Source organism: Pogona vitticeps, chromosome 3, assembly GCF_051106095.1.
Source record: "Pogona vitticeps strain Pit_001003342236 chromosome 3, PviZW2.1, whole genome shotgun sequence".
NCBI lineage: Eukaryota > Metazoa > Chordata > Lepidosauria > Squamata > Agamidae > Pogona > Pogona vitticeps.
Window position 1 is genome coordinate 48508397 of NC_135785.1, and position 12801 is coordinate 48521197.

At 39.1% G+C, this 12801-nt stretch overlaps 1 protein-coding gene across 12 annotated transcripts in view; it reads left to right on the forward strand.

Moving 5' to 3' along the window:
* The window catches only part of ARMC8 (armadillo repeat containing 8), a 142187-nt gene that overhangs the window by 88119 nt on the left and 41267 nt on the right, over window positions 1-12801 (forward strand). For 6 of the 12 annotated variants that reach the window (XM_078389349.1, XM_020787417.3, XM_020787418.3 and 3 more), the window contains 2 exons: window positions 9765-9907; window positions 9992-10089. In XM_078389349.1, the coding sequence (XP_078245475.1) occupies window positions 9765-9907; window positions 9992-10089 (241 nt within the window). Of the gene's footprint in view, window positions 1-4065; window positions 5285-9764; window positions 9908-9991; window positions 10090-12801 lie in introns of those variants that run through there. The other 6 variants (XM_020787422.3, XM_078389351.1, XM_078389352.1 and 3 more) reach the window with 4 other exon arrangements.

The following is a 12801-nucleotide window of genomic DNA, read 5'->3' on the forward strand; positions in this document are numbered from 1 at the left end:
ATCCACTTACTGATAGCCCTCTTCTGTAACCTGGACTTACTTCTCACTCATTTGATGAAACCATCATCTGAACTACCTGCTATGATTTCACTGCTGTCCTTGTCTTCCAGAACCTTTCTAGGGAACTCTGTGCACCTCCATGAACCAGCCTTGCTTGACCTGGCAGAGTGGGTTTTTTCATATTATTTTCTTACCCAGAATTAGCTTTACCCCTCCCCCATCTTTCACTGTAGTTTCTCCCCATCTCTTTCTGCAGCGTTAGAATGATCAAGGTATAAATTTAATGTATGTTACATCAATGTAAAAAGTGCTCTTGTATTTTATATTGAATGTAAAGCTCCCTTCAGGAAATTTCTGGACTTCTAAGCAAACCTGGATCGTAGAGTAAGATATCCAGTGTCTCCCTAATATCTTGCAAAGTAGTTAGTAAAACCACCACATTGGCTTATCAGTGGGTGAAAATGTCACTAGTGACAGTTTTAAAGACTTGCTGCAATAGATCGTTGACCACTTCTATCACCATAATTCGGTTACTACTTACTATGTTAAGCAACAGGATTTCAGATTCTGTATTATAAATTTACATTACAACTTTAATACCTGGCATCTTTTTAATTTTTTTAAGAAAGAAAAAAGAATATTTGTCATTAATAGTAATTAAAAAATCATTCTCTTCCTTCAAGAATTAGTTTTGTTGTGGAGTCATACCCTGTCTGCGAGTATCATCTGTACATAAGGTGTTAAAGCAAATATATGGAATGCACTACGGAGACTCCAGCTAAAGAGGATTAATTAATAAAATCTCATGATCCTATTAAGGAAAGTTGTTTTTTGTGGCCTCTGCATGGGATGTAGAATAAGAAGGTTGTTTGTATGATTAATCCAAGTGTCAAAGAAATTAAGTACTGATTGTAATTAATGTACCACATAAAGGTTAAGAAAGAAATAAGAACACTCTGCCTGGGTTGGGGCCCCAGTCAGCTTACTCATCATGCACTTTCACTTGACAATGGTCTAATATTCCAATCAGTCAGGAATGACACTGTGTTTATGTTGCGAGCGCGCTGAAGCCTCTAATATCTCAGGCCTCCAGGAGGTGCTCACTCTTTCTTCTTTAGTTGCTGCCACCAATACCAATTCAGTACCAATTATTCAGTGAGACATGTGTTGCTTTAAAACTTAAACTTGTTTATTTGATCAGTAATATATAATAAGTAAATCACAAGTTGATAATTAATCTCTCTCACTCACTGAACTCACTGACACACAGAACCTTACTGTCACTGACTTTCTGGCTCACAGGCCCACAGACTCACCAATCTCCGCCTCATACTCCATACACCCCCCTTTATATCCCAGCCCCTCCCCTTTAGCACCACCTTCCATTCCCTCATTTGCTCCTTTTCGACTGCTCAGCGGTGACGGACAGGTGAGAGCAGGGCTGAACGCTGCAGTATGTTATAACATCTCTGTGTTTTTTAAAAGTGTATTCTGGTTTAAAAGCAACTGGAGGCAAGTCTGTCATAGCTTCTTTAGGCCCTAGAACTGCAAGCATCTACAGACAGGAAGGTAGTCCACTGTTTGACCCCAGAGCAGTGCCTTGGGTTGCCTACAACCTTACTTTGTTTGCTGCAGTTACCAGGAAGTACCTGTTCCTTATGATCTAGGTGTCTTCTGTGTAAAGAATGTGTGACAGATTGGTTAGGATAACTTTCAAAACTGATGAGTGTTTTTTCTACTTAATCTTTTTAAAAGCATCATCTTGAATACTGTGTCCAGTTCTGAACACCGCACTTCAAGAAGGATGCTGACAAATTGGAACAAGTTCAGGGGAGGGCAAGAAGGGCTGTCAGGGCTGGAAACCAAGCCCTGTAAGGAAAGACTGAAAGAACTCTGAATATTAAGCCTTGAGAAAAGAAGACAGGGGAGATATGACAGCACTTTTCAAATACTTGAAAGGCTGTCATACAGAGGAGTGGCAGGATCTGTTCTTGATCGTCCCAAAGTGCAGGACAAACAACAGTGGGCTCAAGCTACAGGAAGCCAGATTATGGTTGAATATCTGGAAAAACTTTCTAACTGTTAGAGCAGTATGGTAATTGGATCAATTATTTTGAGAGGTGGTGAGTGCTCCAACACTGGAGGCATTTAGGAGAAACTTAGACATCTACCTGGCAGATAACCTTTGATTTCAATTCCTGCATTGAGCAGGGGGTTAGAATTGATGACCTTATAGGTCCCTTCCAACTTCATTATTTGTGATTCTATTTGATCATTACTTGACAAGTTAATTGTTAGAACATTTCTGTATGTAGAAATAGAATAGTGGAGTAACTAACTGGATTAAAGAATTCATAGTAGGAATATTGGAAACCATGTTGGAAGGAAAGCATCTTTGTTGTAAGTTGAATGTACTGTGAAAGCTAGTTCTAAATAGGATGGACAGACCTTGATTTATAAGACTATGAATGTACAGAGGGCTTCTTTTACTTGAATAGATTTGATATGATCTATACAAATCCAAAGTGTGCAGGGAAAGGAAGATAAAATATGCACCCTGGGTTTTTTCTTCTTTTTTGGACATTGTCATTGTCTTTATCAAAAATTGAAGGAACTTGATACTGTCAGAAGTGGAGTACCTTTTATTCTGCTACCTTACTATTTTAGGACCATCCCTTAGTCCCCTGTACCTTATTGTAACAAGCTGTTATGAATGACACTTATGATGATGACATGTAAAATATAGTACAGTAGTGCCTTGCTTGACGACGTTAATCTGTTCCAGTGAAATCGCTACAGAGCGAAATCGTTGTGAATCGGGGAAAAACCCATTGAAATGCATTAAAAGCCGGTTAATGCGTTAATTAGGCTAAATACCTAATCGTCCAGCGAAGATCCTCCATAGGGTGGCCATTTTCTGCTCCCTGTATAGGGTAAATTAAGTCCTGAAAACAGCGGGGAGCCATTTTGCGGCCATATTGAGAGCTGCCGATCAGCTGTTTTTAGAGCACCGTAATGCGAAGAATTGGTTCCCGAAGCAGGGAACGGATCATCATAAAGCGATTTTTGCCCATTGAAACACCATTTTGCAATCGCAAAAACCTCATCGTCAAGCGGATTCGTCGTTTAACGAGGTAACCGTTAAGTGAGGCACCACTGTTTTATTACTTAAATTCATATACCACCCTCATTTGTGCTGAACCACTACTCTGGATGGTTTACAATAATAAACAAAACAAACTAAAAATAAAGCTAAAACTGCCTAACACTAGTTTAACAGCTAACAGATAAAAACTGATTGTCCTAGAAAAATAAAGCAGAAAAGTGGTGGACAAAAAGGCAGTCAGCTAGTGTCAGTGTGCAGGTACGGTAAAGGTAAAGTTTCCCCTTGACAATTTTTGTCCAGTTGTGTTTGACTCTAGGGGGCGGTGCTCACCCCTGTTTCCAAGCCATAGAGCCAGCGTTTTTGTCCGAAGACAATCTTCCGTGGTCACATGGCCAGTGTGACTTAGACACGGAACGCTCTTACCTTCCTACCAAGGTGGTCCCTATTTATCTACTTGCATTTGCATGCTTTCGAACCGCTAGTTTGGCGGGAGCTGGGACAAGCGACGGGCGCTCACTCCGTCACGTGGATTCGATCTTACGACTGCTGGTCTTCTGACCCTGCAGCACAGGTTTCTGCGGTTTAGCCCGCAGCGCCACCACATCAGTGTGCAGAGCCTCCATGAAAAGCTACCTCTTCAGTTGCCTCCTGAATGTCTACAGGGAGGGGGCCAGGTGAAACTCCTCCAGAAGCTGGTTTCACAAGGTTGGAGCCACTGCAAAGAAGGCCTTACAGCTAGTAGATGACTTATGGATCGCCCTTGGGGTGTCCACCTGTAGAAGCCTCGCCTGTGATGCTCTGGCAAGTGTAATATTGCTTACAATTTTGGATTTATCTACCCCTGCACACTATCAAAAAATCTGAATTATTAATATAATGAAGGGAAATAATTGAATTGATAGAGTCACTGAGCTTTTATTTTCCTCATTTTTTTACATCATTTATATGAGATTTTTAGGTTGTTAACAGAAATGAAAAGTTGAGATTTGGCACTGCTTACCAAATTTATACCTGGAAACACCTAAGGAACGTATTATAGCTGAGGTAAACTACTGAAACATCTCTTGTAGTAGTAAATCTTAGAACTTGGTGAAGAGGGTATTTAGGGAGGAGCATTGTAGCTTTTGGATAAAATGGTATTGCTGCAAAGTGAAACAGTTTATGTTCCTTCAAACCTTCAGTTTTTAAGTATTCTGTGTAGAATGAAGAATGGAAAAATGGATTGGATGACAACTTAGCAAAAATATAAGATAACAACAATTTCAGTTTGAGAAACTGCGAAGTAGTAACAAAATTTAAGTTTAATTGTAAAGCCCTCAAAAATATTCTCAGGCTAGTAGAAACATATAAATGGTCATGTTTGAAATAGGCTTATGTGTGTATCTGTCTATGAAGGTTGCCTTGTCAGATCTGCCAAGTCAGATATGTGATACCTCTGGAAAATTTTATTTCTCTTAAATGGAATTTTGATATTTGGACATGTGACTTGTTGAGTACTGGGAGTGCAGGTAAACACTGCATATTTGATTATTTCCCCCTCTTCTCTTGAAATCTTAGGTGCTTATAATATCTGTTGATTTACATATGAGATTTTTACTATCCATGTGCAAGTCTGATTTTTACAGATGCTTAATAAAGCAGATAATAAAAATACAGTGTATCTTCGTAAACTTGCTGTATTAATTAATTAATGCAAGATATGCATTTCCCTGTCCAAAAAGGGGGAACCTCAGTGCTAATTTCTGTAATGTCAGTGACCTGGAAATGATTAGTTTGGAGGTAAAGTTGTTGCGATATTTCCTGTGAATCTAATCTCTGTATATTTGCAAGTGTTCAATGTACATACGTAGTGACTGAAAAAAATGTTTGGTCAATAGAACTGTGTAACCTGGCTTTGCAAATATCCTCCACATTTAAACGCTTGATTATAAATTTGGCCACCTAGTAGGTGAATATTATGCTTTGTAGAATAAGACTAGGTGAATATCAGCCTTACTTTCTGCAACTTCTGGTTCTTTGATGAGATGGGGTAAATGTTGTATTTCACTTCACCTTCTAGTGTGGATGTGGACTATTGTGGACATTTAGATGCTTTTGGTCTAGAACTCCCATCAGCCCTAACCAGCATAGCCAGTGATGAAATATTATGGGAGCTGCAGTCCAAAATCACCTGGAAAGGTAACAGTTGCTCACTCCTGTTCTGGAGGCATATAATTACAACTTTCCATTATACATAATGTCTAAGTTGCACTGGCCATGTGACCACAGAAACTATCTACGGACAAATGCTGACTCTATGGCTTGGAAACGGGGATGAGCACTGCCCCCTAGAGTTGGACATGACTGGACTAAATGTCAAGGGGAACCTTTACCTATTATACATAAAATACTGTGCTGTTCCCAGGGTGATGAAATGACAGTTCTCTGGGAAAATTCCCTTTGATATGGGAATTCTATGCAATACATAGTTTATAAATGCAACCAGCACAGAGCCAAGCTTTTATGCCCTATTTCTTTTAATGGAGTAGATTTGAAGGTAGTAACCTTCTTCTCATCTACCTTTCCTTTTGGCTGATGGGTGAAAGTGAGCCACACAGGTACTTTTGGAGAGTTCTGATACCGTCCAGTGGACTGAGGAGAGGGCTTTTTCACTTCTGCCTCAGATCTTTGCAGTATATAATCTAGATGTTCCGAAGTGCAAGACTGATGTGTCAGCTAATATAGAAGAACTCTTTCTTGAAGAGGGCCCTTGCAGCAGTTCACTGTATGATCCTCTGCATTTGGACTATTGACTTGTAAGCATATAGTTCACTAAATCTCAGATGAACATTTCTGAAAGAAAAGCAAAACCAGTCCTCCTTCAAGGTGATAGTTTGAAGCATATTGCTCCTCTTTCAAAGAACAGTTTGTCAAATCACGGCATTTGTCATCTCAGGTAATGATGAGGGTCAGAAAAAGAGAAATGAAGCAATAGCATCACTTGGTGTGGTTGAATTCAGTAATGAAGTAAATTGTCTGTTTATTCAGTGATCAGATTAGAGTATTTATATGAGTATAGCTCTTATTAAGCATGAAAGGCATAGCATGGATGAATATTTTTTTGTATACATTTGAAAGAATATCATAGTTTTACAAGCAGGTTTGTGTCATTTAAATACAGTGGTGCCTCGCTTAATGAGCGCTTCGTTTAACGATGAATTCGCTTAGCGATGACTTTTTCAGAGCATTTTTGCACTCCGTTTAACGATGGTCCCTATGGGCGATTTTCGCTTAGCGATGTTGGGACCATGCTTCACATAACGATTAAATTTTTGGGTCCCCCGTTTCGCTTAATGATGGTTTAAACAGCCTCATGTTTGCTGTTTTTTAAATGTTATAAAGTTAAAGTTTACTGTTTAAAATGTTTGAAATCATAAAGTGCACTTAATAAACCCTTTGTTAACCAAATTTGACTTTGTTCTGACTCTTTTAATTTGTTGTTGAATTTTTTCCCCCATTGAGATTCATTGAATAGGTTTCAATGCATTTCAATTGGGGAACTGCGTTTCGCTTAGCAATGTTTCCTATGGCAATTTTCGCATAAGGACGGCAATTTGTTCCTATTGGAACGGATTATCCGTTTTTCAATGCATTTCAATGGGAAACTGCGTTTCGCTTAGCGATGTTTTCACTTAGTGATGAATTTTTTGGAACCAGTTAAAATCGTTAAGCGAGGCACCACTGTAATCTGATGGTCACGCTGAAAGAAAGACATTATCTGTTGTGTCTCGAGCATATCAGTAGGGGCAAGAAGATACTAACATTTGTGCAAAAATAACAAATCATTTCAGCTATTAAAAAAACTCCTGCAAAGTGGAGGACTTTCTTTAAAGATCATCTCAAGGAAAAGCCATAATGTTTGTTAGCTAAATCCAGTTATTAGCCCCAGCTAGAGTACATCTTCTGAATAAGTAGTAGTGATGAAAGTTGGGACTAACAGTTAGCCTTTTAATTTCAAATAACTATCTTCAGTCCTCAAAAATTTATGATACAAACTTTTGTGGGGTTCAAGTATATAAGTGTTTGGCTCACAGCTGTATTAAAAGTCATATTGAAGCAACAGTAGTTTGCTAACATATTCCACATTATATTTAGTAATTAAAGTAATATGGGGATAATTTAATTATGGTGGAGCATCTCTTCCCTTGTAGTCTCTGGTAGTTCCAAGAATGTCTCCTTATGTATGTTGTCCATTGAGGGAAACCTAAGACAAACTTACTTTTTGGAACGTAAAAGCCAGAAAAGGTGCAATAAAGATAAATAAATATCAAAGACTGTCTCATTTCTGATTCCTAAGGTGCAGTCATAAAACTATGACAGATTGTTCTTTTACTTAGTTGGTGTTAAAGTAATTAAGTTGTTCATTATTGTAAAGTATTCTTTGTTGCTGCCCACGAGAGATATAACTAGTAGTTTTGGTACCTAAAATGAAAAACGACTTTTAGTGTGCCCAAGGTTTAGAGGTTATAGCCATGACAGTTGCCTTGTCTGTTGCTGTAGAAGTTATAAGCTAAAGGCAGGCACTCCTCACTCAGCCATGCTCAGCCGTTGTTGCTTCTACCCCCCTGGATGTCAGAGAAAGAAATTAAAAATAAACTTCCAGCAGAAAACACTACTAGAGGAAAGGAAAGGCAGCCACTCTGCTTCCTGAGCATCTCTCACTTTGACTGGTGGTTTCGATGGGAGGTCCTGAGGAGCAAGGCATGATGATAAGGATAGCTTCTGAGGTCACCTGCATTCTGAAACATATTTATTTATCTATCTATTTATTGTATTTGAAGTCGCCAGCTACCCTTTCCATTATTCCTTGTTTCTCAGGATGTATTCTAGAAACCAGTAGTCAAAGTACACCCAGGAACAACAGCACCTTTCCTTTCCTTTCCTTTTTCCTCTGGTGGATGGCTCAGAAGAGGGTGTCATGTGAAATGTTGCTTTCCACTGCAGGTGGGGAAGCTTGGGCTTGCAAGGCTGCCACATTTAGCTCCTCAGTTACAAAGAAGATCAGCAGAGGACAGTGGGATTATTCTTACCCTGCCCTCTAAATTTGACATTGTGGAACGTAGTGCTTGTTGTCCTGCCCCATTTGTGGCCTTGTTGCACTCATGATCTTTTGCTATTTCAGTAAAGACATCAAAACATGGGTTAAGTGGGTGAAATAATTTGATACTGGGGAACTCTGGTGCTTTTGGTTTAGTGCAGGGGTGTCCAACCTTTCACCTTCCCTGGGCCACATTAGAAGATGAAAATTTGGTTTGGGCCGCACATACATTTGGTTTGGGCCGCATGGGGGGCCAGCCCTAGCTGTCCTCCGCAGCCCCGCTCCAAGTGCGCGCTTACCGGCAGCTGCAATCTCAGACAGCACAGGCTGCCAGCTTCGACTCTGGCGGCTTTATGGGGCCGGGACGGGGTCCACCTATTGATGGGGACGGTGCAATGCAGTCACGCAGCCCCCCTGTCCCCTCCCCTCCCACTCCTTCCTTCCCTCTCTCCCCCTCTACTGTTGTGACATGCCCTGGCAGTGTAACTTGAAACTTTGGAATTTCTTTAAAAATAAAAATTGCACTGGGCCGCATTACGAGCTGACCTGGGCTGCATGCGGCCCTCGGGCCGCGGGTTGGACAAGCCTGGTTTAGTGTTTGTACTTGAAGTGATACATTGTTTCCATTTCTTTATATTAGTTCCTGTTTATTTTGCTCAGTGCTCTTTTTTGAGATGCTAAGCAGAGCTACTGCATCTGTGACCTATTCTGACCCTTATGCAAAGTGTATGTCCAAGGCATGATTCTTTCAGTTTTGCTGCTCTTACTTTTATTTTTCTCTAGTACCAGGCACTTTCAATGAAGCCATATTTGGCTTCTTTGAGTATTTATGTGTTGTGAACATTATGTCTTTTTCCATGTAATTTTTATTAGGACATCTTCAACTGTTTGGCTTTTAGTTATGTTCTCTGCATATTTATTGTCAAATAATGTCCCATTATATCAGGGAATAGGATATGCAAACCATCTCAGCTCCGAATCCCAAAAGAGCTGGTTTTTACAAATTAAATGTTTCTCTGTACTTTTTGGCTTTTCAGCATGCCAGTTTTTAAAAAAGATGCATATTAATTTTAAAGTGATACCATTTTGTTTTTTCATTTAAATTGTGTTCTCTGAGATGCCACTTTATTTATCGTTATTGAAACTCCTTTGTAATACTTTCAAAAGTGTACTGTGAGATGCCTATACTTTTCTGCCATATGTTTTTGTCCTCATGGTTACATCTCTATCTCAACCCCATCTCTTTCCTCATTTCACTTTGTGTCCTTTCAGTCACTTATCCCAGTGTTTGCTGCCATGTTAACTCTTTATCCTTAGACTAAGAATCTGTTCGGGGTTTCTTTTCCTTTACTGAAGAATAATATCTTTGGTTCATCCATCCATCTCGTGCAGTCTCTAGGGAATGCTTTCATCTTTTTTGTGCTTGCTGTGGTACCTAGTGTATGCCTTGTGCTAAATTAACATTGAATACTGTATTAATTTTTTGCTCTTCAGAGAATCTCCTTCCTTTTATGGAGAAGAGTGGTGTGTTTGGATTATGTTCTCTTAATTCAAACTGTTATTTTCTGTTTCCATATATAGGTTGCTGTACTTGCTTCAGCAAGAAACCTCGAGCACTGAACTGAAAACTGAATGTGCCGTGGTGCTAGGAAGCCTTGCAATGGGTACAGAAAACAATGTTAAATCTCTACTGGACTGCCATATCATACCAGCCTTACTACAAGGTACCTTCACATTCATTACCATGGATATTTCTTGAGTGCACAACCTGTGAGAACTGGAAAAAGTATCTCAACTTGTATTCACAGGATTACTGTCACCAGATCTTAAATTTATTGAAGCTTGCCTCAGGTGTCTTCGCACCATTTTCACCAGCCCTGTAACTCCAGAAGAACTATTGTACACGGTAAGTTATAGGCAGTAGGTGCATATCTTTTTCCTTCTGCAATACATTGTAGTGTTTGTTTAGTGTGTGTTGCCAAGATCATTTTGAGCATTTGTAGTTTGAACTGCTACAGTTCTAGTAAAGCTAGCAATTAATTCCTAGTTGTAACAGGAACAAACATGACAACATGCATCAGTTGACATACTGATTTGGCAGTGACATTGCAATTAGAAAGTAAAAAGCAGTTTCAGAGGATCTGGTGCTCTGTGAGTCACTCACAGTATGTGCCTCTGAAGAGTTACTCTGTTTTCCTCCAAGATTTTTAATCAGTGAGAGTTTTCGGTCCGGAGAACTGAATGCCACTGCTGCCATCTGTTAGGACAGAAGTACAGTGGTACCTCAGCTTACGAACTTAATCCGTATTGGAGCGGCGTTCATACGTCGAAAAGTTCGTAAGTCGAGGCAAGGTTTCCCATAGGCGTGCATTGAAAATCATTTAATCTGTTCAGGCTGTTTTTCATTCGTATGTCGAGCCACTGTTTGTAAGTAGAGGCATTAGTTCCCATAGGAACTAATGCAAAGCCAGTTAATCCGTACTCTACCACTAAAAGGAGAATTTTTTTCTTCTTCTTTTGACCTAAGATGAACTTAGGCAAAAAAAGGGCAAGAAAGGTTTTTTTCCGTTTGTAAGTTGAGGCTCTGTTCGCAAGTCGAAGCAACATTTTGCGAATGGAGCCATTCATAACTCAAAGCATTCGCAAGTGGAGACGTTCGTAAGTCGAAGTACCACTGTAGTTAAGACTTTATCTGACTTTTCTGCCTAAAGATTTGTCAGCAATATTTATGGTTTCCACACCAACATAATAAAGTGATCTAATAAAGTATAATAAAAAACAAAAACTGTCAGAAAAATGTGTATGGTGTAAAATGCATGTTACAGTGGTTTGACCTAACAGTTGGCGATTTTGTTCAGTGTTTTGGAAGATGTTTATTATTAGGTCATGTAGGTCATGTGTTCACGTAATTGCTTTGGTTATATTAACTGAAAAGAAGTGTGTTGCATTTGCAGTAGGACAATATTTTTGGAGAACAAATTTAATCTTGAACCAGAGGAAGAAAATGTTGGTGCTTTGAAGCCTGCAGTTCATGTACAGTAGTTTATTGTGAAGGAAGAACAAAACTGAAGAATCTCTGGTTTTGCAAGTCTAAGAATCTGTTAGTAATAGTTTGGAATGGGTTGGTAGACATTTTTATTCTGAATTCTCTATTACAGCTAGCAACAGTGGCACTCATCTCCTCCACTGGTCTTAAGGGAACAATAGGTATTGGAGGAATATCATTGGTAGCTATACCAAGCTCACTGTATTCTTGGTCTAGGAATCTAGATGCTGTTGCTCTCAGTAGCTAGACCAGGGGTATGCAGTCTCACTGAGGCCAAAAGCCATTTTTCAGATTTGCCAGCAGCCTGGGGGGGCGGTCATAGTCATAAGGGATAAGAGCTATATATATATTTTTTAATTTCCAAAAGCGCCCCTGTGACCTGAGATAGAGGAATGTTTCAATGGGAAATGGAGGTTGTCCAGGCTCTCTTGCTCCTAGAACATATTGTATAGGTTTCTTATCAGTGAACAGATGTTGATAGGTACTATTTTAATGATGGGAGGTGTGTTTGCAAACAAATGTTCACAGAATTAAGGATAATAGTGAGATTTTCCTCTGGGGGGAAAAATACTGGAATGGTGGCTGTTATGATTTGGGTATGTTTCACCTAAGGACAGAATATATATTTTTTTCCCTTAGAAAAAAATTATAGTAGTTTTTACTCATAGTATGAATCGTTTTTATTCATATTGAAATTTATCTGGAGATACTTGATTAGAATATTTGTTTATTCAACTAAGATTTTTCTTTCAATGAAGCAGTTATGCTAGTCTGTTTCATTTTGTTTGTATTTCTACAGACATTTTATATGAACAAGTTTCATTTTATCTGTTCTCAAGATGTTTATGTAATCATCATTTCAGAAGTATTTTATTGTTTGTCCTCTTCTGTATCCCCTTTCATACAGTCCCCTCTCCAACAGTTATGTACCTTTTGTCTATAAACCTGTGGCCTCAGTATTATATTCTTATGTGTCAAAAATGTGGATTGTAATCCATGGAAGCTCACAGTGAGATGGATTTGTTAGCTTTTGTTATTTTTAAAGCTAACACAAGGCTTTTGGGCTTTGGATTTAATATATATAAGGTTGCTTTACCTCTGTGATTGTCCTTACTGATATAATTTTTGAGTGGAAAATGTATTGGAATTAAATACTGAATTAGGCATGCCCCAATGCAACAAGTCATACACTGATCTTTCTATTCATGTGCAATTTTTTGACTAGTGAATTGGTCCAGCAGTTACCACTGCTTCCACAACAGATCTTAACAAAAAGGCCCTGGATCTCCCTAAGTTCATTTTCACCTTACCACTTCTCTGACCATCCAAGGATGCTCTGTTTTGAAAGTAGATTGCAACCTCTACGTAAGAACTTAAACCGTATAGGAATGGTGTTCTTAAGTTGAAACATTCTTTATTTGAAGCAAAATTTCCCATAGAAATGCATTGAAAACTGATTAATCTGTTCAGGCCGTTTTAGTTCTTATGTAGAGGCGCGTTCGTACGTTGTAGCATTAGTTCCCATAGGAACTAATGCAATTCCGGTTAATCCGTACTCTACCACTAGGGGGA